Consider the following 23,563-nt stretch of genomic DNA (forward strand, 5'->3'; position numbering starts at 1 on the left):
GGCCATGATGAACTGCAATGACCTACGACCTGGGTGGTCTAAACTATGTAAGCAATGATTATTCAGTATGTTAAAAGGCCCAGTGCAGTCAAAAATGTTTTCCTGTGTTTTATATTTATTTTCACACTATGAGGTTGGAATAATACTGTGAAATTGTGAAAATGATGATTATGCCCTTTTACTGTTGGAGCTGTTTGAAAAGACTGTCTGGCATTTCAGCCTGTTTTGGCTGGATAGAGTTTTGTCCTGCCTGGCACTTAACCCTAATTTGTTCCACTACTATGGATGACCCTGTAAAGCACCACATTTCACTGCACCTATCCGGTGTATGTGACAATAAAACATTATTATCATCATCATCATCATCACCATCATCACCAAGCAGTAAATTAGTTAATAGACAAATAATAGAGTTCCAAACCTCTCTGCCAATAACAGCTAGTTTCCCCTCCCCACAACACTCCCAGACAGTCCTAGCTACATTTTTGCTTGCTAAAAAGCTATTTTTGTTTATTTTCAATTAAATTGGTCAAAAACAATCACAGTAAGGTACTTAATTGTTACCCAGAAATTATTTGAGAGATAAAAATGTCTGCATTGGATCTTTAGCAAATATGAATAAAGGTTATTCAAAGGTTAAAGGTTCTACTTAGAAACCATTTTTGGAGAAACAATAGGGTTCATTGATTTGTCCCTGTAGGGGAACCCTTTGTGGTGCTTTGTAGAACCCTCTCATTAAATATTATTTATATTTCCAGGTAGAACCAATACAAGGTGCTATATAGAGGCGTACTAGTACTGCAACAATACTACTACTACTACTAATAATAATAATAATAATAATAATAATAATAATAATAATAAGATAATAAAACTGGGATTCAATCCAAGGAAATTGCCTTTATAAAGGCACTCTAGTAGCTGCTCTAAAAAGCACCTTGGATTAAATCAGTTTAAGACTCCAAACATTTTTCCCACTGGAAGTATCAAAGACATACCACCAATACATGTGCTTCAGCATTAGAAATAGCATTATATCACAGAAAAGTAACTCAGTATTATATGACAGAAAAGTGATTCAGCCTTAGAATCTTCATATAATGGGGTCTGGTTGTGTCATATGCAGCGCAATTTTATAACAAATAAAAATATTACATTTACATAAGTATTCAGACCCTTTACTCAGCACTTTGTTGAAGCACCTTTGGCAGCGATTACAGCATCGAGTCTTTTTGATCGGCTATGAAAAGCCAACTGACATTTACTCCTGAGGTGCTGACCTGTTGCACCCTCGACAAGCACTGTAATTATTATTTGACCCTGCTGGTCATCTACGAACATTTTAACATCTTGGCCATTGTAGTGGCTTCCTTTCATAGCCACTGCCCAAGCCTGAAGCGGGGTTGTTTGGTACGCATACAGTCCACACTCAAGGTTTCCAAACGGCCAAACATTCAATGACATCCAGGGATATGGTGCAACAAAAATGTTTATTCTTCTTATATCTAACAAATAAATGATTCTCCAATCAACTTAAAGCTTAGAATACTTGATATGGAAAATACATATTATAACCTGTCTGTATGTCTGTATGGTCAAAAAACTATACCGCTCCCGCATCTAGCAAGGACTCCCTCTCCCGAAGGCCCAACTTCCTGCCTTTATCCTAACACACTTACCACAATAAAATAAATAGGCAAGAGGGGGGGCCAAAAACTGAGTTACACTAACAACAAATGAATATATCTCAATCAGGTAAATATAAATCATAAAGGTACGTACCTAATATTTCACCATTTACATTCATATTTAATATATTTACACAAATATACACTGAGCTCCATATGTTCGGTCTTTTATACAAATATGTCCAAATCGGCTCAAACAGCCAGAAGATGACTGGCCACCCCTCATAGCCTGGTTCCTCTCTAGGTTTCTTCCTAGGTTCTGGCCTTTCTAGGGAGTTTTTCCTAGCCACCGTGCTTCTACACCTGCATTGTTTGCTGTTTGGGGTTTTAGGCTGGGTTTCTGTACAGCACTTTGAGATATCAGCGGATGTAAGTAGGGCTTTATACATACATTTGATTTGATTCTTTGGTATGATGCTACAAGCTTATTAACACACCTATATTTGGGGAGTTTCTCCCATTCTTCTTTGCAGATCCTCTCAAGCTCTGTCAGGTAGGATGGGGAGCGTTGCTGCACAGCTATTTTCAGGTCTCTCCAGAGATGTCTGATCAGGTTCCAGTCCGGGCTCTGGCTGGGCCACTCAAGGACATTCAGAGACTTGTCCCTAAGCCACTACTGCGTTGTCTTGGCTGTGTGCTTAGGGTTGTTGTCCTGATGGAAGGTGAACCTTCACCCCAGTCTGAGGTCCTGAGCAAGGACCTCTCTGTATTTTGCTCCGTTCATCTTTCCCTTGATCTGGACGAGTCTCCCAGTCCCTGTTACTGAAAAACATCCCCACAGCACGATGCAGCCACGACCACGTTTCTCCGTAGGGATGGTGCCAGGTTTCCTCCAGACGTGACGCTTGGCATTCAGGCTAAAGAGTTCAATCTTGGTTTCATCAGACCAGAGAATCTTGTTTCTCATGGTCTGAGAGTCCTTTAGGTGCCTGTTGGTAGACTAAGAGGGCTGTCATTTGCCTTTTACTGAGGAGTGGTTCCATCTGGCGAATCTACCATAAAGGCCTGATTAAAGGCCAGGTTCTTGGTCACCTCCCTTACCAAGACCCTTCTCCCCCGATTGCTCAGTCTGGCCGGGCAGCGAACTCTAGGAAGAGTCTGTGGTTCCAAACTTCTTCCATTTAAGAATGAAGGAGGCCACTGTGTCCTTGGGGACCTTCAATGCTGCAGAAATGTTTTGGTACCCTTCCCCAGATCTGTGCCTTGACAAAGTCCTGTCTTGGAGCTCTATGGACAATTCCTTCAACCTCATGGCTTGGTTTTTGCTCTGACATGCACTGTCAACTGTGGGACCTTATAGACAGGCGTGTGCCTTTCCAAATCATGTCCAATCAAATTGAATTTACCACTTGATTGGACTCCAATCAAGTTGTAGAAACATCTCAAGGATGATCAATGGAAACAGGATGCACCTGAGCTCAATTTCGAGGCTCATAGCAAAGGGTCTGAATACTTCTGTAAATAAGATATTTCTGTTTTAGTTATTTTATATTTGCAAAAATGTCTAAAAACCTATTTTCACTGTCATTCTGGGGTATTGTGTGTAGATTGATGAGGACTTATTTTATTAATTTAATCCACTTTAGAATACGGCTGTAACGTAACAAAATGTGGAAAAGTTGAGGGGTCTGAATACTTTCAGAATGTACTGTACATGCTGACATCCCTTGAGGTTCCAGACCAACAGAACCCATGAACATAAAGAGGCAATACAGGTAGAATAAAACAATCAAAAACACAGGCCAAGCGATGTGAAATAATGCAACATAAAAACAGGAATTCACCCACAACCTTCTAGCAAGAAGGTTGCAACCATTCAGAAAGCAAAGAACCTAATGAAGAACCTTCTCCAAAGAAAGGCTTCCTCGAGGCTACATAGTGTGACATAAAACTAGTGTGACATAGAAAGTGTGAAATAGTACCATTGCTCCAATAAAAAAATGGGTATTTGTTTCATTAGTCCAATGTTGATACAGCCCCAAAAATGTTTGTCAGGTTTTCAAGATATAGACATCATCATCTTGAAAGTCCTATGTATTGAAAACGTGATTGCTGACATGCAAAACATTCAGCAACAGTGGATTAAATTTAAAAAAGTTTAAAAAAAGATAAGTTTGAGTGGACTATTCCTTTAACCCAACTAGCGACCTCGTCAAGCGGTTCTGATCGTTTGGTGTAACGGGTTCGTCTCTTCATCCTCTATGACATCTGCATTTTCAGTCATTGAATGTGCCATTGTATTTCTTCTAAGTGGTTTCTGAAAAAGTCACACATACCAGTGCTGACAAATACAAACGTTTTCCTCTGACAGACTTTGACAATCTTTTTGAGATTCTAATGTCTAATACTAATTTCCACCCGCACATGCATACCCGCACACCCACACATGCATACCCGCACACCCACACATGCATACCCGCACACCCACACATGCATACCCGCACACCCACACATGCATACCCGCACACCCACACATGCATACCCGCACACCCACACATGCATACCCGCACACCCACACATGCATAACCGCACACCCACACATGCATAACCGCACATGCACACAGGCTTTTAAAAGCCCAGTCATACACATGATACTTACGTTTGACAGTGACATTGATAACGTCTGTAGAAGTAAGAAAATCAATGCAATGTCATACATGTTGAGATATTCATTCATTTGACATGGTGTTTGTTACAGTCAAATTATTAGTACAAATGTCTTGACTTTAAGTCAAGTAAGTGCAATTAAAAAATATATTAAACATTGTCCCATAGTTATTGCTTCTGTGAGTTGCCTGCCTGTTGGCAGTGGTGAACTGTGATATTCTCCCATGGAACAGTGAACACAACTATGAAAGATGTTAGGCTACAATGAAGAAAGTGAAGTCTGTTAAGAGTCCAAAATCAACAGGGTTCTCTAAGAACAAATCAATCTCTCCATGTAATTCAATCACAATTAAGCCAGACTTGGACAGTGTTTTAAAGCCAAGCCAACAACTTACCCTTGAGAATGAAAATCTCTGGAAAAGTAAGAGAATAAAGGAATTAAGAAATTAGGTTCGATGGATTGTAGTATTTTGTTAGTGTAGTTACGGTCAGACTGCCGTTACAGCTGATATTCAAGATATAGCACGGCCTTGAGTCCCTTATAGTATTTTAAAATTATTACTAAAAAAACTGTTTTCACCACATTTTTATAATAAGGACAATTCACTAGAATTGACCCGTCATCAGAGACGATGTACTTTCATAAGATATTTGTAATTTAAGATTATATCCTGAATTCTACTGAATTTATTTTGTAAATTTATACTGTAATAATCTATATAGATTTTTTAAAATCTGAATGTGGATGTCTACACACACACACACACACACACACACACACTACTTACATGGCATCCGTTATCAACTGAAGAGACAAGTGCAGCTGAAGATGGGAAAACACAATTTAAAGAAACAATAATAATACATTATAAATGAATATAAGTAAGAATTTAAAATCATTAGCTTTTGTTCTCTATGGTATTGACAAACCCTTATTGAACTAGTTAACATGTTCACCCTACCTGGAGAGTATAACTCACACATAGCACACATACGGCACATACACACCACTTACCCCTCTCTTGTTTGAGTTTAGCTGTAGGTAAGTGACACAGAACAATTAAAGTGAGAAGGCCGAGATAATCACTAGAGACGAATACACCACACACACACATACACACACCACTTACCTAGCTGTTCAGTGAGCTCTTGTTCGCGTGTACCTACAGAGAATGATAAAACCCAAACAAATCATGAGCTCTGTAACCCAAACGATGCACACACACCTCTTTTGGAACTGTCCGTAGATGAACAGTAAAACTAAGTATTAAAGTGAGAACACATGGATAAATCATCACAGACACACAGAAAGACAGGCATATACAGACAAACACACAGAGACAGACAAACAAGTTATTTTCCACAGCACTTACCCAGCTCGTCAGTGAGCTCTTTTATACGTTGATCTGTATAGTATAAGAAAACACGAATTAAAATAATTATTCAAATCATGAGTTCCCACAAATGCATGCACGAGCACACACACAACTTACCAGATTTTATTCTGGAACTGTCTGTAGATTAACAGAAAAACAAAGTATTAAAGTGAGAACACATAGATAATCAATCACACACACACACACACACGACAGAGAGACAAACAGGCCGGCACACACACACATTCGTTATTTTCCATACCACTTACAAGAACTCACTGATGAGTTGGGTATCTGTTGATCTGCAAAGTCTAAGAAAACAAATTAATATAATTAATATATTATATAATTATGAGCTCTCGCACGCACACTTTTCCCTCTCGTCTAATGTTATCTGCTGATTTACAATAAGACTAAGGCCAGGATCCAAACCAGCATAGATGAATGATCTGCACACAGCTATACACTGGAGAGATCATGTACGCTGTTCACTTATGTCAGTTCAAACAGAAATCACCTTCAGAAGTCAATCACACAGGCTGTTACACAGGTTAAAGGTTAAAGTGTGAAGACACAGAGAGAAGGTGAGAGACAGATCTGTAAGAATATCCTACATGTCCAGAGGAAAACCACAAACAATGCATGCAGGGCAGAGTTAGGCCAATAGCCACTAATAATAAAAACTCAAAAAATAGCAATTACATTTATGAAACCTTTAAAATACAGTGACATTACCAAGCCCTGTCATGTCATTACCAAGCCCTGCAATACCAAAAGCTGAGCAAAGAAAAGAGTCCCCTCATCCAGCTGGTCCTGGGGCTGAGTTCACAAACCTGTTCTACTAACACACTGAAGCCTCAGGACCAGAACATCCAATCAATCAGAATAAAACAACTTACAACACAGTCAAACCAAAACTACATTACTTATTGGGAAACACAAGCAAAACAAAGCAAAGTCAAATGCAGTGCTATCTGGCTCTAAATCGACAGTACACAGTGGCAAACTATTTGACCATGGTTACTGATCAAAACCTTAGAAAAACCTTGACAAAGTACAGGCTTCGTGAGCACAGCCTTGCCATTGAGAAGGGTAGACACAGGAAAACCTGGCTCCCTGTAGAGGAAAGGCTGTACAACCACTGCACAACAGCAGAACCTGAGACGGAGCTGCATTTCCTGACAAAATGTAAAAAATATAAAACACTTAACAAGAGTTTAATTTCCCAAAATCTGATGAGAGTAGGTTACCCGTCCTGTTGGGGGGAGGACGCAGAGAGCTGTGAGTTGGCAGCACACTACATTGCTGCCTGCTATAAGATGAGGGACAGTGTCTGACAGACCAACCAATGTTATTGTTCATTGTATGGTTATTTTGACCCTTGATTATTGTTGTTACTGTTGTCCCGTTGATAATATTGATTATGTTAATATTGTAAATCTCCAGAGAGAGAGAGAGAGAGAGAGGACAGGGAAAGAGGGAGATACAGACAGAGACAGAGACAGGCCTGTTGCCATAAGAAAAGAGCAACCAGTGGAGCACAAACATTGTAAATACGACCAATATGTTTATTTATCTTCCCTCACTATTTGTACTACAACTATTTGCACATTGCTAAAACAATATACATAGCTGATAATATAACACTTGAAATGTCTATTTTTTTCAGTGCAATGTCTCCTGTGAATTTCTAATAGTTTTTTGCTGATGTTAAATTGGTTTCTTCTCACTTTTGTTTATTGTTTGTTTTACTTGCTTTGGCAATGTAAACATATGTTTCCCATGCCAATAAAGACCACTGAATTGAATTGAGTGAGTGAAAATGTCGTATATTTCTCTCTGTGGTGATTGATGTTAAAAATGCCCCCTGAAGGTTAGGTTATACCAACCATAACTTACCTATCTTTTTTCTCAGTTTCTGGTATTTTATCCACATGAAACCAACCACAAGTCCACAAACTATAAAAACAGGAACAGCAATCCACACCCAGGAAACTGTGGGAAACATCTCATCTGAAACACAGATGTCATATCAAACCATCATATCACATTACAGAGTACAGCTCCAAAGAGAAGTGTGTTATTTCCCGTCGTGTGGGATTTGATTCAATTCAAGTTTCCAGCTTGATGGTAAATGTTCACAAATAAAAAAAGGCACAATTTAAATAGTAGTGCTTTCACGGTGGTAACCACCATATAAATATCAGAGGCTTGTAGTTTTGTTCTCAAATCCTTCATGCCTATGAAACAGAGTGGATTATATTCTGCCCTAAGCAGGGCGCTAACACAATCTTCTGCGCAACAACTCAAAGGCAACTATCTTAGCCAATAGAGTAGTCTGTCACTCTGTGAGCGACAGCTGCCTTTAGACACCTTAGGGAAGGTGTGATGTCACTAATGTACTGTGTTTTTATTTTTCTCAATAGAAGAAGCTCACCTGGCACATTGTACTCTGTCTCCCTCGTAAAATTCAACTTTTGAAGCTGAACTCTACAGGTGAACGTGTTGGTGACATTCTTGTTCACGGTGACATGGCGTCTCACAATGTAGAGGCCCTCTGTATCCCTGTGTGTTTCAGCGGATCCAGCAAGGAGGACCTGTCTCTCACTGTCCAGCCAGTTCATCTCGGGTTTGGGGTACCAGCTTTTAGCCTCACACTTCAGGACCACCCCACTGCCTTTGGTTCCATTGATGGAGATCACTGGGTTGGACACAGCAACTAAACAGACAAGGTAAAACAATGATCAGAGATATGTACTCAATACATGTGCTTATGATACTGTAATAAAAGTACACATGTAACAGAGTTGAATTGATAAATCTCACTCCTCCGCTTGAAATACCACCACACACGCATTGAACTGTTAGCTTTTCGGTGACGCAGCTGACTAAGAAGAAGTCAAGAGGGCGGTCTTGTATGTTTAAGAGACAGAGGATCCATGACTCACCAACAATGAGTTGAATGACGGTTTCATGAACTAGACTGTTCGGTTCCTGAACTAGAATGTAACACATGTAGTTGCCTTCATCAGAGAGTTTCACTTGGGACAGTTTTAAGGAGACGTTGCCATTCTTCAGTTCTTTAAACAGTGACGTCCTTCCCCTGTAGGATTCATCCTGATCCACATTGGAATCACGACCGTCACGGTAAAAATGGACAACCTTGTCTTTCCCAGTTGGGTCTTTCAGGTTGGATATCGACCATTTCAATATCAAGCCAGCACTCTTGGTGAAATTCAACAGGGAACATGGTAGAATGACATCATCATCAGCAACAGCAACAACGGGATCAGGCGAAACATGAGATGTCTCTGAAAAGATTAAGAACAAATCACATCATAGGATACTTTAAAATTAACATATTTACAGTCACCCTGTCAAGTAGGCCTGCTTTTAACTGTGATTGTTATCTATAAGTAAATAATTGGGTAAAAATTCAATTAACCTCTTGAAACTCTGGGGGCGCTATTTCATTTTTGGATGAAAAACGTTCCCGTTTTAAACAAGATATTTTGTCACAAAAAGATGCTCGACTATGCATATAATTGATAGCTTTGGAAAGAAAACACTGACGTTTCCAGAACTGCAAAGATATTCTCTGTGCGTGCCCTAGAACGTGAGCTACAGGCAAAACCAAGATGAAATGAGATCCAGGAAATCAGCAGGATTTTTGAGGCTCCGTTTTCCATTGTCTCCTTATATGGCTGTGAATGCGAGAGGAATGAGCCTGCCCTTTCTGTCGTTTCCCCAAGGTGTCTGCAGCATTGTGACGTATTTGTAGGCATATCATTGGAAGATTGACCATAAGAGACCACATTTACCAGGTGTCCGCTCGGTGTCCTGCGCCGAAATTGGTGCGCAAACCTCAGCTGCAAGTATTTTTCCATGGAATTCAGAGAAGAAAGCAGGCTTCCACGAACGATATATCAATGAAGAGATATGTGAAAAAACACCTTGAGGATTGATTCCAAACAACGTTTGCCATGTTTCGGTCGATATTATGGAGTTAATTCGGAAAAGTTTGACGTTGTTGGTGACTAAATTTTCGGTTCGTTTCGGTAGCCAAATGTGATGTACAAAACGGAGCGATTTCTCCTACAAAGATTCTTTCAGGAAAAACTGAACATTTGCTATGTAACTGAGAGTCTCCTCATTGAAAACATCCGAAGCTCTTCAAAGGTAAATGATTTTATTTATTTGGTTATCTGGTTTTTGTGAAAATGTTGCGTGCTAAATGCTACTCAAAATGCTAAGCTAGCTTTGCATACTCTTACACAAATTAGTGAATTGCTATGGTTCAAAAGCATATTTTGAAAATCTGAGATGACAGTGTTGTTAAGAAAAGGCTAAGCTTGAGAGCAGGCGCATTATTTTCATTTTATTTGCGATTTTCAGAAATCGTTAACGTTGCGTTATGCTAATGAGCCTGAGGCTTTATTCACGATCCCGGATGGGGAGTATCAAGAGGTTAAATAATGATTAAACTTAAAATAAACAGCACAGCGTGCAAAAACAATATGTGAAGTAAAATATATTCTAAGATATAAACCATGCTTCTAAAACCTGTAGCCTACAGCAGGCACTACACGCATTACACGCACATATTTATGTCAAACCACCACAAAGACAGACGATATGCAGCCATTTTGTCGAACAAAAGATGCAATCACAAACGCAGGATTAAAATAAAAATCATTCACTAACCTTTTGAAAATCTTCATCAGATGACAGTAATATGACATGTTACACAGTACATTTATGTTTTTTTCAATAATATGCAATTTATATCCATAAATCTCCGTTTACATTGACGCCATGTTCAAAAAATGCTCAAAATTGTCCGGAGAAATTATAGAAAGCTCCGAAAGATAACAGAAATACACATCATAAACTTTGAATAAATATACATGCTCTACATGTAGTTAGAAAGATACACTGCTTCTTAATGCAAACGCTGTGTTACGTTTATTTTTAACGTTACAGAAATCGCTCACTAGGCAATAATCTGAGGCAACGCTCAGACGTAAGCAATATTTCTCCGCTATGTTGGAGTCAACAGAAATACAAAATTACAACATAAATATTCCCTTACCTTTGATGGTCTTCGATCAGAATGTAGTGGAAGGAGTCATACTTACCCAATACATCGATTGGTTTCAAGTCGTGTGTCTTTGTATTAGCATATGCTAACACTTTCAGCTGAAATGCATCCAAAATTACTTCTGGTCCCGAACAGTTGCGCATCAAAACTTCAAAATTACATATTATATGTCAACTAAACTGGTCAAACTAAGTGCAGAATCAAACTTTAGGATGTTATAAACTAACAAAACAATTCTCAATTCAACCGGACAATCATACTTCTTCTCAGGCAAGCTGGAACAAAGGAAGCTCTGTGCCCAAAGTGCGCCCTAACGCACATGTATTTTCTCGCAACAGCCACTATTTTGCCTCCCAAAGGGTCAAAGCTCGCGGGATTTGCACAATTAAACGCTCTACTGAATGAGGACATCTAGTGGAAGACATAGAAAGTGTCTCCAGATCCATAGCTGGTTGGGAAGGGTGGGGGCGATGACGTCAAAGTTGCCCCAAGTTTCAGGCTTCCAAAACTAGTTTGGGAGATTGCCTGCCCTGTGAGTTCTGCTATACTTACAGACATATTTCAAACGGTTTTAGAAGCTTTAGAGTGTTTTCTATCCAATAATGATTATTATATGCATATATTAGCAATTTTGGACAGATTTGTTTTCAGTTTACTATGGGCACGCAATTCATCCAAAGGGGGCAGTATTATGCCTAGCCTTAACACGTTTTAACCCATAGGAAGTCCCACACAGTTGACTAGCCTAAATCCTCAATGGAAATGCCCAGGATAAAACTGGCGTTTCGATCTCTATGATACTAGCTACTGTCGTGACCACGGGAAATTCCAGAGATGGGACCAAGTCATTGTTTTACACGTCACAAGTAAGTCTCAAGTCTTAGCACTCAAGTCCCAAGTCAAGACAGGTGGTGATTCAGGGACAGGACCGAAAGAACAACATAACTGATTGTGACTATCTTCTCGCCCTGTGTCATACATACAGCGGGGAGAACAAGTATTTGATAACCTGCAAAATTGGCAGTGTTTCCTACTTACAAAGCATGTAGAGATCTGTAATTTTTATCATTGGTACACTTCAACTGTGAGAGACGGAATCTAAAACAAAAATCCAGAAAATCACATTGTATGATTTTTAAGTAATTAATTTGCATTTTATTGCAAGTATTTGATACATCAGAAAAGCAGAACTTAATATTTGGTACAGAAACCTGTTTGCAATTGAAGAGATCATACATTTCCTGTCATTCTTGACCAGGTTTGCACACACTGCAGCAGGGATTTTGGCCCACTCCTCCATACAGACCTTCTCCAGAACCTTCAGGTTTCGGGGCTGTCGCTGGGCAATACGGACTTTCAGCTCCCTCCACAAAGATTTTCTATTGGGTTCAGGTCTGGAGACTGGCTAGGCCACTCCAGGACCTTGAGATGTTTCTTACGGAGCCACTCCTTAGTTGCCCTGGCTGTGTGTTTCGGGTCGTTGTCATGCTGGAAGACCCAGCCGCGACCCATCTTCAATGCTCTTACTGAGGGAAGGAGGTTGTTGGCCAAGATCTCGCGATACATGGCCCCATCCATCCTCCCCTCAATACAGTGCAGTCGTCCTGTCCCCTTTGCAGAAAAGCATCCCCAAAGAATGATGTTTCCTCCTCCATGCTGCACGGTTGGTATGGTGTTCTTGGGGTTGTACTCATCCTTCTTCCTCCAAACACGGCGGGTGGAATTTAGACCAAAAAGCTCTATTTTTGTCTCATCAGACCACATGACCTTCTCCCATTCCTCCTTTGGATCATCCAGATGGTCATTGGCAAACTTCAAACGGGCCTGGACATGCGCTGGCTTGAGCAGGGGGACCTGCGTGCGCTGCAGGATTTTAATCCATGACGGCGTAGTGTGTTACTAATGGTTTTCTTTGAGACTGTGGTCCCAGCTCTCTTCAGGTCATTGACCAGGTCCTGCCATGTAGTTCTGGGCTGATCCCTCACCTTCCTCATGATCATTGATGCCCCACGAGATGAGATCTTGCATGGAGCCCCAGAACCGAGGGTGATTGACCGTCACCTTGAACTTCTTCCATTTTCTAATAATTGTGCCAACCGTTGTTGCCTTCTAACCAAGCTGCTTGCCTATTGTCCTGTAGCCCATCCCAGCCTTGTGCAGGTCTACAATTTTATCCCTGATGTCCTTACACCCTCTCTGGTCTTGGCCATTGTGGAGAGGTTGGAGTCTGTTTGATTGAGTGTGTGGACAGGTGTATTTTATACAGGTAACAAGTTCAAACTGGTGCATTTCATACAGGTAATGAGTGGAGAACAGGAGGGCTTCTTATAGAAAAACTAACAGGTCTGTGAGAGCCGGAATTCTTACTGGTTGGTAGGTGATCAAATACTTATGTCATGCAATAAAATGCAAATTCATTACTTAAAAATCATACAATGTGATTTTCTGGATTTTTGTTGTTTTGTCACAGTTGAAGTGTACCTATGATACAAATTACAGACCCAGACCTCTACATGCTTTGTAAGTAGGAAAACCTGCAAAATCAGCAGTGTATCAAATACTTGTTCACCCCACTGAATCTGTTGCTCCAAATGGCTTCAGGATGTCCACCAACTCCTGTGGTTCACTTGTGACACTTTTGTTCATCTGGTATTGTTCAAATCTGTAAGCATCTAAAAAAAATTTGAGCGGGGTAGTAGCACAATGTTGCCTTGTCTCAATCTTGGGTGCAATGATCACACTCCCGCACTGGCTGACTGTGTGGAGGCTCATTGATTTAACGTTATGTTAGCCTAGATGCTATACTAGCAAAGTTATATATAGTTCTCGGCTATATTAGCCACGACTTACCGTTCTTCGTGCAGCTTCAAATGGTGAAATAAAGTTGAAAGGTGTTGCGCACCCATCTGTAATTTTCTTCTCACACGTTTTGCAAGTTGCAGTATGTTTTTTGTTGACTACAGCGTAGTCTGTATATCCCAACATTATATTTTTGTGTATAATCTTTCCAGTTCCTCAATCTGAATTCACCCGCCAACGTTCCTCTGCACTGCCACGCGCAACTTTTTCTCCGCTGGCACCATTTGATTGGCTGCTGTCCGATTCAAACTTTAATCCGTTAAATGGACAGTTGAAGCGCTGCACACTTTTTTTAATAACATTTTTTAATATTTGGGCTTGTGGAGGGTACCAAGTCAGGTCAAGTCATAAGGCTCAAGTCCAGGTCACGAGTCAGTGGTGTTAAAGTTCAAGTCGAGTTGCAAGTCATCATATTTGTGACTCGAGTCCACACCTATGGTAAATTCACTGGCTATCTGCTCCGATTTCAAAGCACTCTCATCTGCGTGTGCCAGAGCACAGAAAAACTGATTAATTTATAAACGTACACCACCTGTTGAATATGACCAGCGTCAGTGAATGTTGGCAAAAAAAGGTAATTCAATTGTTGCCAGCAGTTAGTCACCAACTCTCTTAATAACATAAACAGCCTAACCAGCTCTGCTGGGGCGAGTAAAATGGTCATAGGGAGGTGTTCTCTCATTTGTGTCTTTCGCCAGTAAGCTTGGGTGCTTGACTGCCGTTGTGAGGTCAGAACGCTAGAATCAACCCTACTCCTCCGCCAGTGTCCAGTGTGCACTCTGAATTTATGAAAGGACAAAGTCTGAAAACGCTCAGTATAATGAAAGCCCAGAGCGCACTCTGGCACTCCAGAGTGAATTTATGAACACACCCTACATTGATTAAACAACTACACCAAAGAGTGTCTATTATATTGACAATATAGTCAAGTCAAACAGTATACAGTATGAAGGTAGATCACGCTTGTAGACGATGTCATGTTGACGTTGGCTAGCTAAGCTCATGCGCAGAAACACATCATTGGGTCTAATGGTAGTCTCATGTGCAGGCCGTCAACTCAAAGGCACTCCTTCATGGACGGCTTGTACATAAAGCATCCTCCAGTCAGGCTGCAAAGGCATCATTTCCCTCCTAAACTAACTTTAATGGCGAGAAGGCAAAAAAACAAACAGATAATATGCATACTTTCTTTAACAAACACAATTTTCCCACCACCATTTTCATACAATTTAGAATGTTGCATACACTTGTAGTCCAGCGGATATGTGAAATAATTGTTCTATTTTATGATACAAGTATCAAAATTGATACACCAATACTAGATACCTTAAGGAACATTACGATTGGAGGCAGTTTGGGAAGCAGGGATGCCAGCATTCTAGGTGACTACCTAATGAAGCTGGTTGAGAGAATGCCAAGAGTGCGCAAAGCTTTCATCAAGACAAAGAATGGCTACTTTGAAGAATCTCATTTGTTTAACACTTTTTTGGTTACTACAGGATTTCATGTGTTATTTAATAGTTTTGATGTCTTCACTATTATTCTACAATGTAGAAAATAGTGAAAATAAAGAAAAAACCTGGAATGAGCAGGTGTTCTAAAACTTTTAACTGGTACTGTATATTTTTACTCCGGACTCCGACATAGCTCGTACTAATTTTTCAATTTTCCTGAATTCCATTATTTTACTTTTAGATTTGTATGTTTTGTTGTGTATTGTTAGATATTACTGCACTGTTAGAGCTAGGAACACAAGCATTTTGCATACCCGCTATAACATCTGCTCAACATGTGTATGCGACCAATACAATTTGATTTGATATCTACCGTCTCCTGTGTTATATAGATGGGGCTGTGATCCTGGAGAGCCCTGCCATTCCTGTGACTGAGGGATATTTTGTGACTCTGCGCTGCGTATATGAAGATAAGAAAACGAAGAAAACATCCTCAAACTTCAGAGCTGATTTCCATAATGATGGATCCCTCATCATGACCAACACTACAGGGGAGATGACCATCCCTGCAGTATCCTAGTCAGATGAAGGGCTCTACAAGTGTAACAACCCTAAAGGGGAATCACCAGAGAGCTGGATGACTGTGACAGGTGAGCAATACTCTGCTCACACATTAGATCTTTATTTGAAGCGACGTATAGAAATGTGTCTTATTGTTGTGTGTGGTAATGGTCATGTAATTCGTTCCCCAGTTCCATCTTCAGCTCCAGGGCCAGCCCCATCTCCAGCAGTCCCAGTGTGGTCCATCTCTCTGCCCAGGCTGCTGTGTAGTCTACTAGTAGTGTCTCCTTACCTGCTGGTGACCATCATACTGGTAGTGAAATGCAACAGCCAGCAGAAGCATGGCTCGAGGTGAGAACCCTACCACATCTTAACTGTGTGTATTCACCTTTTATCCAATACTATGTGCTGTACAGGAATACTACTCAAATAGTTCATCTTGATAGAATGTCCTAGATCTTCTTAGTTACAATGGTATGTGGTCAGTGCGTGAGAAGTTTCTGTTCCCATCTCTGTATTATAGCTCAATCTGATGAAGAGAAGAAAAGATGTACTGTCATCACATAATCAGGATGGAATGTTACGCAACAACACACTTTATGGGAACCATGTTAATATGGTAACATCGGTGAACATTGTTAAAGAGAAGAGTAACCATGTTATTGTTGTTGTGTTGGAGTACACACACTACTGTAGGCCCATGTTCTGAGTCTGTGTCATGCTCCATTTAGCATTGCAAGGTTGTGTTGTGTTACAGGTCTGAGAGAGAGAGAGAGGGAGGGAGGGAGGGAGGGAGGGGGAGGGAGGGAGGGAGGGAGGGGGAGAAAGAAAGAGAAGCCTGACTGAAGGATGGGGGAGAGAAGAAGACCCCCCCCCACACACACACACACAAACACACACATACACTGTTAACACACACTTGTTTATCAGAATAGAGGATGTGCTGCTGTGTGGCTGGTTGTATATGAGCATATGCTGTGGTTAACCACTTTCTCTGTCCTGTATTCTGCTGCCTCCCTGCTCTACATGCTTCACTGCCAAAGCTGTAGCGGGCTAAAAAGCTACCGGTAAGTTAAAGCTGGACCACAAACATCAACAAGTAAAAAAATATATTTTTGTGTGAAGTTTCCAGAACTGTGGTTAGAACAGACTAACTTCCCTCAGTATTTACTGCACATGTCAATGTGTCACTGGTACAGGGAGACGTGTCATATTATGCCCCTGTTGAATGTCTTAAAGGTTTGCAGGTGTTTTTTAAATTGATATTTTAGAACTGATAACCAATAGCAGGCATCAGGCTTATTTTGTCCATGCTTTGCACAGCCTGAGGAAATGTATCTGATCATTTTACTGTTCACAGATGTACAATGTAATATGTTTCTATTTTTGTTTAAAAAACAATGGGATTTATAAACAAATAATCTGAGCTCCCGAAAGGACTGATCTCTATAATATATAAATCACTTTTGGAAAGCGTATATTCTAAACTAACCATTAAAAAAAAAATGGTCCACAGATCTAAGTGAATCTGAACAATTCTTTAATGTGAACAGAATATAGAATAATATGACCTTGGCATCCAAACCATCAATTTATACAATTTAAGTTTGTTCACAGACTGTATTTACCAACATTTTTTTATATTTTTTATTAAACTGGCCCCAAGTCCTGTTCATTGTGTCCCCTAAATCAGGTAGGCACATTCCTTGTGATGTGTAAGTGCCCTGAGTTAATGCTTCTGGAACAAAGTTAAAACATTTATTTCGAAGTGCATGAATGTAAATATTCAATGTATTGCATCTACTTAATTACTTAACAGTGATAGCTACTTGAATCTCTCAATCAATCAGAGACAATTACTGCTGGCAGGCAGCACTGCCAAAAAATATATATATATATTGGCTCTTTGATGGCATCACCTCACTCTCTCCCATTTAACCAGTGGATACAGTTACAAATAGAAGTTATAACATTAGACTATTGACAGAGAGAATGAATGGTGCAAGTCAAGGAACATTTGAGGCCTGGACAAGTATACTTTGTAAAGAATAATCTCAGCTAAAGCCAACAAATACATATACAGTGCCTTGCGAAAGTATTCGGCCCCCTTGAACTTTGCGACCTTTTGCCACATTTCAGTCTTCAAACATAAATATATAAAACTGTATTTTTTTGTGAAGAATCAACAAGTGATACACAATCTTGAAGTGGAACGACATTTATTGGATATTTCCAACTTTTTTAACAAATCAAAAACTGAAAAATTGGGCGTGCAAAATTATTCAGCCCCCTTAAGTTAATACTTTGTAGCGCCACCTTTTGCTGCGATTACAGCTGTAAGTCGCTTGGGGTATGTCTCTGTCAGTTTTGCACATCGAGAGACTGACATTTTTTCCCATTCCTCCTTGCAAAACAGCTCGAGCTTAGTGAGGTTGGATGGAGAGCATTTGTGAACAGCAGTTTTCAGTTCTTTCCAACCTAAGTGTATATAAACTTCCAACTTCAACTGTATTTTCATAATTTATACTTTTTAGCTTTCTTTGGATGGAGACATGTTGGATGGTTGGGGGTTGGGAGATTATGGGTGGAGGCTCACTTCCTTTTGGTTATTTTCCCTTACGTACTAAATCTATTCTAACTTTTTAGCTCTGTAATGATCAAAATGATCAGTACTTTGTACACTGAACAAAAATATAAATTTAACATGCAACAATTTCAAAGATTTTACTGAGTTACAGTTCATATAAGGAAATCAGTTAATTTAAATAAATTCCTTAGGTCCTAATCTATGGATTTCACATGACTGGGAATACAGATATGCATCTGTTGGTTAAAGATACCTTAAAAAATGTAGGGGTGTGGATCAGAAAACCAGTCAGTATCTGGTGTGCACAGACTGTTTTCTCTGCTACTGCACGGCAAGCGGTACAGGAGCGCCAAATCTATGTCCAAGAGGCTTCTAAACAGCTTCTACCCCCAAGCCATAAGAACATCTAATCAAATGGCTACCCAGATTATTTGCATTGCCCCCCCCCCTTTTCTATGGTGCTGCTACTCTGTTATTATCTATGCATAATCACTTTTATAAGTCTACCTACATATTACCCCAATTACCTCGACTAACCGGTGCCCCCACACATTGACTCTGTACCGGTACCCCCTGTATATATCCTCACTGTTGTTATTTTACTGCTGCTCATTAATTGTTACTTTTATTTGTAACTTTTTTAAGGTATTTTCTTAAAACTGCATTGTTGGTTAAGGGCTTGTAAGTAAGCATTTCACTGTAAGGTCTACCTACACCTGTTGCATTCGGGCATGTGACAGATAACATTTGATTTGATAGAGTTCATCAGGCTGTTGATTGTGTCCTGTGGAAGGTTGTACCATTCGTTATTCAATAGCTGTGCGAAGTTCCTGGATATTGGCAGGAACTGGAACACGCTGTCATACACGGCGATCCAGAGCATCCCACACATGCTCATTGGGTGACATGTCTGGTGAGTATGCAGGCCATGGAAGAACTGGCACATTTTCAGCTTTGTTTCAGAACATTAAATCCTCTGGCAATTCAATTGCACACTCCCTCAAAACTTGAGACATCTGTGATATTGTGTTGTGTGACAAAACTGCACATTTTAGAGTGACCTTTTATTGTCCCAAGCACAAGGTGTAATGATAATGCTGTTTAATCAGCTTCTTGATATACCACACCTGTCAGGTGGATGGTTTATCTTGGCAAATGAGAAATGTTCACTAACAGGGATGTAAACTAATTGTGTGCACACAATTTGAGAGAAATAATTGTTTTGTGCATATGGAACATTTCTAGGATCTTTTATTTCATCTCATGAAACATGGGACCAACACTTTACATGTTGCGTTTTAATTTTTGTTCAGTGTATTTATGTACGGTACCTTCAAAAAAAGGTTACAGGTACATAAAAATGGAAAATAACAAATGGAAAATAATAAATGGAAACTGAATTAACTGAATATGAAATTATGTTAATTTGTATATTGTATCTGTAACCCCCCCACCCCCACCACACTGAAAATAATTACAAAAATTACAATTATTATAATATATTTGTTGTAATAATGGTGTTAAAATTCCATAACATTCCCACTGGGGTCATGCATGTATTATACTTTAAATATAAGTTTAACCTAACAACAGCTCTAGGATCAGATTACTCTACCTACAATCCTGACCTGAACCCTGCATTGGAGGGATGATAAATATCTGACCCTGTTTTCAGGGTCAACTACCTGAAGCTGAGGGTAATTGGCAAAGCCTGGTAGGTAAATAGCACCATCTGGTAGTGACCAGGAGTATGGCAGCAAGAAGGCAGAGAGATAGCTAACCGCCATTTTCAACCTCACCAAAGAAGAACTCAACAACAATGAGTACACTGCAGCAAAAATACTCCTAAATGCACAAACAACTCCTCTGGTAGCCACTATATACTGTCCACCCGCAACAACACCCTCCAAAAAATTGATCGCTGCCCTTCTAGACAACAACGGCCATACCATCATAATGGGAGATTTTAATGCCAAACACATTGACTTCAACTGTGATACTACAAATCATGCGGGAAGAGTATCAAGGGATATCCTCGACAACACAAATCTGGCCATCCTCATCACCAACGAGCCCACACACATCCATTCTTCAACCTCCACGGCAGACATCCTTAATCTTGTCCTCTGCTCCCCGGACTTGGCTGCTAAACTCCTTAGCTTCTCCGTCAGTCATGTCATGGGAAGTGACCACCTTCCGGTCCTTGCCTCCTCCTCTCTCCAACTCCAACAAGCACCTGAAAAACAAAGATACAACTACAAGAAAGCAGACTGAGAAAAATACAGAAATTGCATTAAGATAACAAATATTGCAGTAACAACACAGAACCCCAAGGATTTGAACCAGCTGGCTGAGAGAATAGGGAGTATCCTCATCCAGGCCCGGGAAGAGACTATCTCACTTACCACAACCAGACTACCACAACAACAACTCCCACCACATATCCTCAGTCTCATCAAGAAAAAGAAAGATCCGGAGAGACTTTATTAGAACAAGAGCACCCAACCTGAAAACAGAAAACAGAAGTTAATCGGTTGCAGAATCACATCAGACATCAACTCACCCTCCACAAACAGAAACCGTGGACGGCCTTTTATCACCAGCTAGATGCAGACACCAACCCCCGGACCTTCTGGCAAAACATCTAAACAATTAACAGAGACAAAACCAATAATATCATACCTGTGCTAAAGTCTCAAAACCAACTCATCGAAGACAACGAAACAAAAGCAACATTATTCAGAAACCACCTACAAAATGTTCATTCTTGTCCCGACGATCCTCTCTTTGACAAAGACTGGAAAAACATTGTCGACAGAAATACAGAAAACAGTGTACACTTCAAATCCGACACCAGTAGACTATCCCCTCACCCGCTCTGTTACTATTGAAGAAATCAAAACTCACTTGAAAAAAAACAAAACAAAGCACCTGGGGAAGACAACATTGACAGCACACTCATCAAACAAGCACCTGATGAATACCTGCACCTTTCTAACCTCTTCACCACATGTCTCATGGAAGGCTACTTTCCCCTACCTTGGAAATCTGCAGTTGTCACAATGATCCACAAACCTTGCAAAGACCCATACAACGTCACAAGTTATAGACCAATCATCCTCCTCAGTCATGTCGGGAAGCTGTTTGAGAGAGTACTCACCCAAAGACTGAGCAGCCACACTGAGGAAATGGGCCTCCTTGGAATCCACCAAGCTGGCTTCAGGAAAACAAAATCAACCACCGATAACATTCTAAGACTGTCAGAGGACATCCTTCGGAACTTCAAGGAAAAATCCCTTACTCTGGTGGTTTCTTTGATACAGAAAAATAATTTGACAAGATGTGGCACAATGGGTTGTGTTACCGGCTTGCAGACTCCAATCTCAAACTACCACTCTCCGTCAGAAACATCATCACTAGCTTTCTCCAAATCGTACAATTAAAGTGAAGGCTTCCACAGCAATATCCTCACCTTTTACCCCTGAAGCAGGTGTCCCACAAGGGGCAGTTCTAAGCCCACTACTTTTTCTACTCTACATATCAGATATTTATTACCCTCCACCCACCATAGGTCAAGTCTCGCAGTTTGCCGATGACCTCTGCTACTGGTCCAACTCCAAATGTCCTCGACTTGCTGCAAAAAAACTCCAGAAGTCTATTGAAATGATCGAGACATGGTCTAACATGTGGCGAGTAAAATTGAACCCACAAAAGACCCAATGTGTCCTCTTCACAGGAAGCACCTGCAAAAAAAACCAGGAAACCCATAGATCTCAAACTCTACGGTGAAACAATAAAAGTAGAAAAAGAAGCAAAATTCCTTGGAGTCACCTTCCAGAAGAACATGCACCATATAGCGAACATAGAGAGACAGGGACAAAAAAGACTAAACCACCTAAAAACGCTGTGCGAAAGAAAATATGGAGCCTCACCTCAGAGTGCTGAAAGTCTACATCAGCTACATCCGATCTCTCTTTGAATACGCCCTGCCAGCCTGGATAACAGCTTCACCACAGCAGATGAATCGGCTACAGATCATCCAAAACATGGCAATAAAAATGGCTTACAGACTACCAAGATACATCAGCAATCACTACGTTAACAGCATATCTGGACTGACATCAATCAACAATAGACAGTCAATCATCAACAGAGCCACTCACAACCCATCACTGAAGGAAGCTGTGGGACAGGCCAGGGACAGACCTAGAAGAGAGGAAAGGGGAGAAGCAACATTTTTTGCTAAACAAAAATGCAATAAATACATAAATAAAAATACAAAAAAAAAATACAAAAAATTGTGTGTGTATGAAAGTGTGTAGATATATGTGAATGCACTCCTCAGCGCCCCCACCCCTCTCCTCCTGCACAGTTGTGAGCTATAATTTTTATTAAGTTTTTAAAAACGTTTTTAATTTTTTTAAACACCACAAACTCATGTCGGGGAAAGAAAAAGGTGAAACTAATCTACGCCTGTTCTGATACAAACCTTAGGGCATTTAGCCTCCGGGGATGCCTTGCTTGACCACACCTGCCCTGCCCTGCCTCTTCCACCAATCCATTTGTTTCTTATGGACAGAAAAGAGCAGAAGCTCTGAATTGTTCGATCAGGTCCATTGTTGTTTACTGGCTGCAGTCGGACCCTTCTCTGCATGCCACTCTACCTGCTATGCATGAGCAATACCAATATGTGGCAGCTCGATTTATCCTCCTCTGACTGATTTATATTTAATCAAATATGGACTTGATTGCCATTTCTGTCATATTGTGATTTTTTTTTAAATAATGAAGCTGTAGCTGGAAGGATACGTATACTTTTACTTTCCACACATTTTAAACAGCTACAATCTTGATCTTTGTGAAACTTACCTCATATCGCATCTCATAACAGACACGCTTCCCATTTTTGTATCACACCATTGATTCACATCTGGGAGGGGGTTGTAAACTAAGTTCTCGATATCAGACGTCGTTATTTATCAATAAAGGTGTATACCATTAAATATTGTAAATCTTTAAAATATAGCCTACTGTTTTTAGCAAAGTTGCAACTAAATGACCCGTATAAACCATTATAGATCATAAAAACATTCGGAAAAACACCCCTTATCTACGTTTTGAAACATCCCAATTAGGTTCAGCAAGTGCGTTGGGCGTGACTTTTTGACAGTCAATAGTTTCAACTTTTTTTTCGTGCACTTGAAGCGGGGAAAGTTTGCGCGGCAGTGTGTTTAATTTATTCTGTTTTAACGGTTTTAGAAATGGTGAGTATCTAGGTAAATCTGTGTTTTGGCAATGATCCAACCACAATACATATATATTCAATATGT

At 40.2% G+C, this 23,563-nt stretch overlaps 1 protein-coding gene and 2 long non-coding RNA genes across 3 annotated transcripts; all 3 read right to left on the minus strand.

Annotated features, from left to right (window-relative positions):
- Positions 1–1,732: 1,732 nt before the first annotated feature.
- LOC135551366 (uncharacterized) lies at positions 1,733–5,834 on the minus strand. The gene is made up of 8 exons (XR_010457289.1): positions 5,789–5,834; positions 5,669–5,701; positions 5,426–5,458; positions 5,311–5,331; positions 5,084–5,118; positions 4,691–4,708; positions 4,288–4,311; positions 1,733–3,945 (listed from the first exon to the last, which is right to left on the minus strand). It is a non-coding gene; the product is annotated as an uncharacterized LOC135551366 (long non-coding RNA).
- Positions 5,835–7,422: 1,588 nt separating this feature from the next.
- LOC135553280 (butyrophilin-like protein 2) lies at positions 7,423–19,125 on the minus strand. The gene is made up of 5 exons (XM_064985450.1): positions 18,948–19,125; positions 14,065–14,112; positions 8,620–8,982; positions 8,109–8,390; positions 7,423–7,684 (listed from the first exon to the last, which is right to left on the minus strand). The coding sequence occupies exons 1-5, from the start codon at positions 19,123–19,125 to the stop codon at positions 7,551–7,553; spliced, it is 1,005 nt and encodes a 334-aa protein (XP_064841522.1). The 3' UTR covers positions 7,423–7,550.
- Positions 19,126–19,758: 633 nt separating this feature from the next.
- Positions 19,759–22,572, minus strand: LOC135551367 (uncharacterized). Its single transcript, XR_010457290.1, has 3 exons — positions 22,166–22,572; positions 20,797–20,877; positions 19,759–20,469 (listed from the first exon to the last, which is right to left on the minus strand). It is a non-coding gene; the product is annotated as an uncharacterized LOC135551367 (long non-coding RNA).
- Between the last annotated feature and the right edge of the window lie 991 nt (positions 22,573–23,563).

This window comes from Oncorhynchus masou, chromosome 13 (genome assembly GCF_036934945.1).
Source record: "Oncorhynchus masou masou isolate Uvic2021 chromosome 13, UVic_Omas_1.1, whole genome shotgun sequence".
In the NCBI taxonomy this organism is placed as follows: Eukaryota; Metazoa; Chordata; class Actinopteri; order Salmoniformes; family Salmonidae; genus Oncorhynchus; species Oncorhynchus masou.

Excerpts from the sequence above, each read along its gene's own strand:
- LOC135553280 (XM_064985450.1), bottom strand. The coding sequence starts at position 19,125 with ATGTGTGGGATGCTCTGGATCGCCGTGTATGACAGCGTGTTCCAGTTC. Across the intron at positions 8,391-8,619 it reads CGTCATTCAACTCATTGTTG|TTGCTGTGTCCAACCCAGTG; the intron begins GTGAGTCATGGA and ends TTGTCTGTTTAG. Across the intron at positions 7,685-8,108 it reads GACAGAGTACAATGTGCCAG|ATGAGATGTTTCCCACAGTT; the intron begins GTGAGCTTCTTC and ends TCTGTGTTTCAG.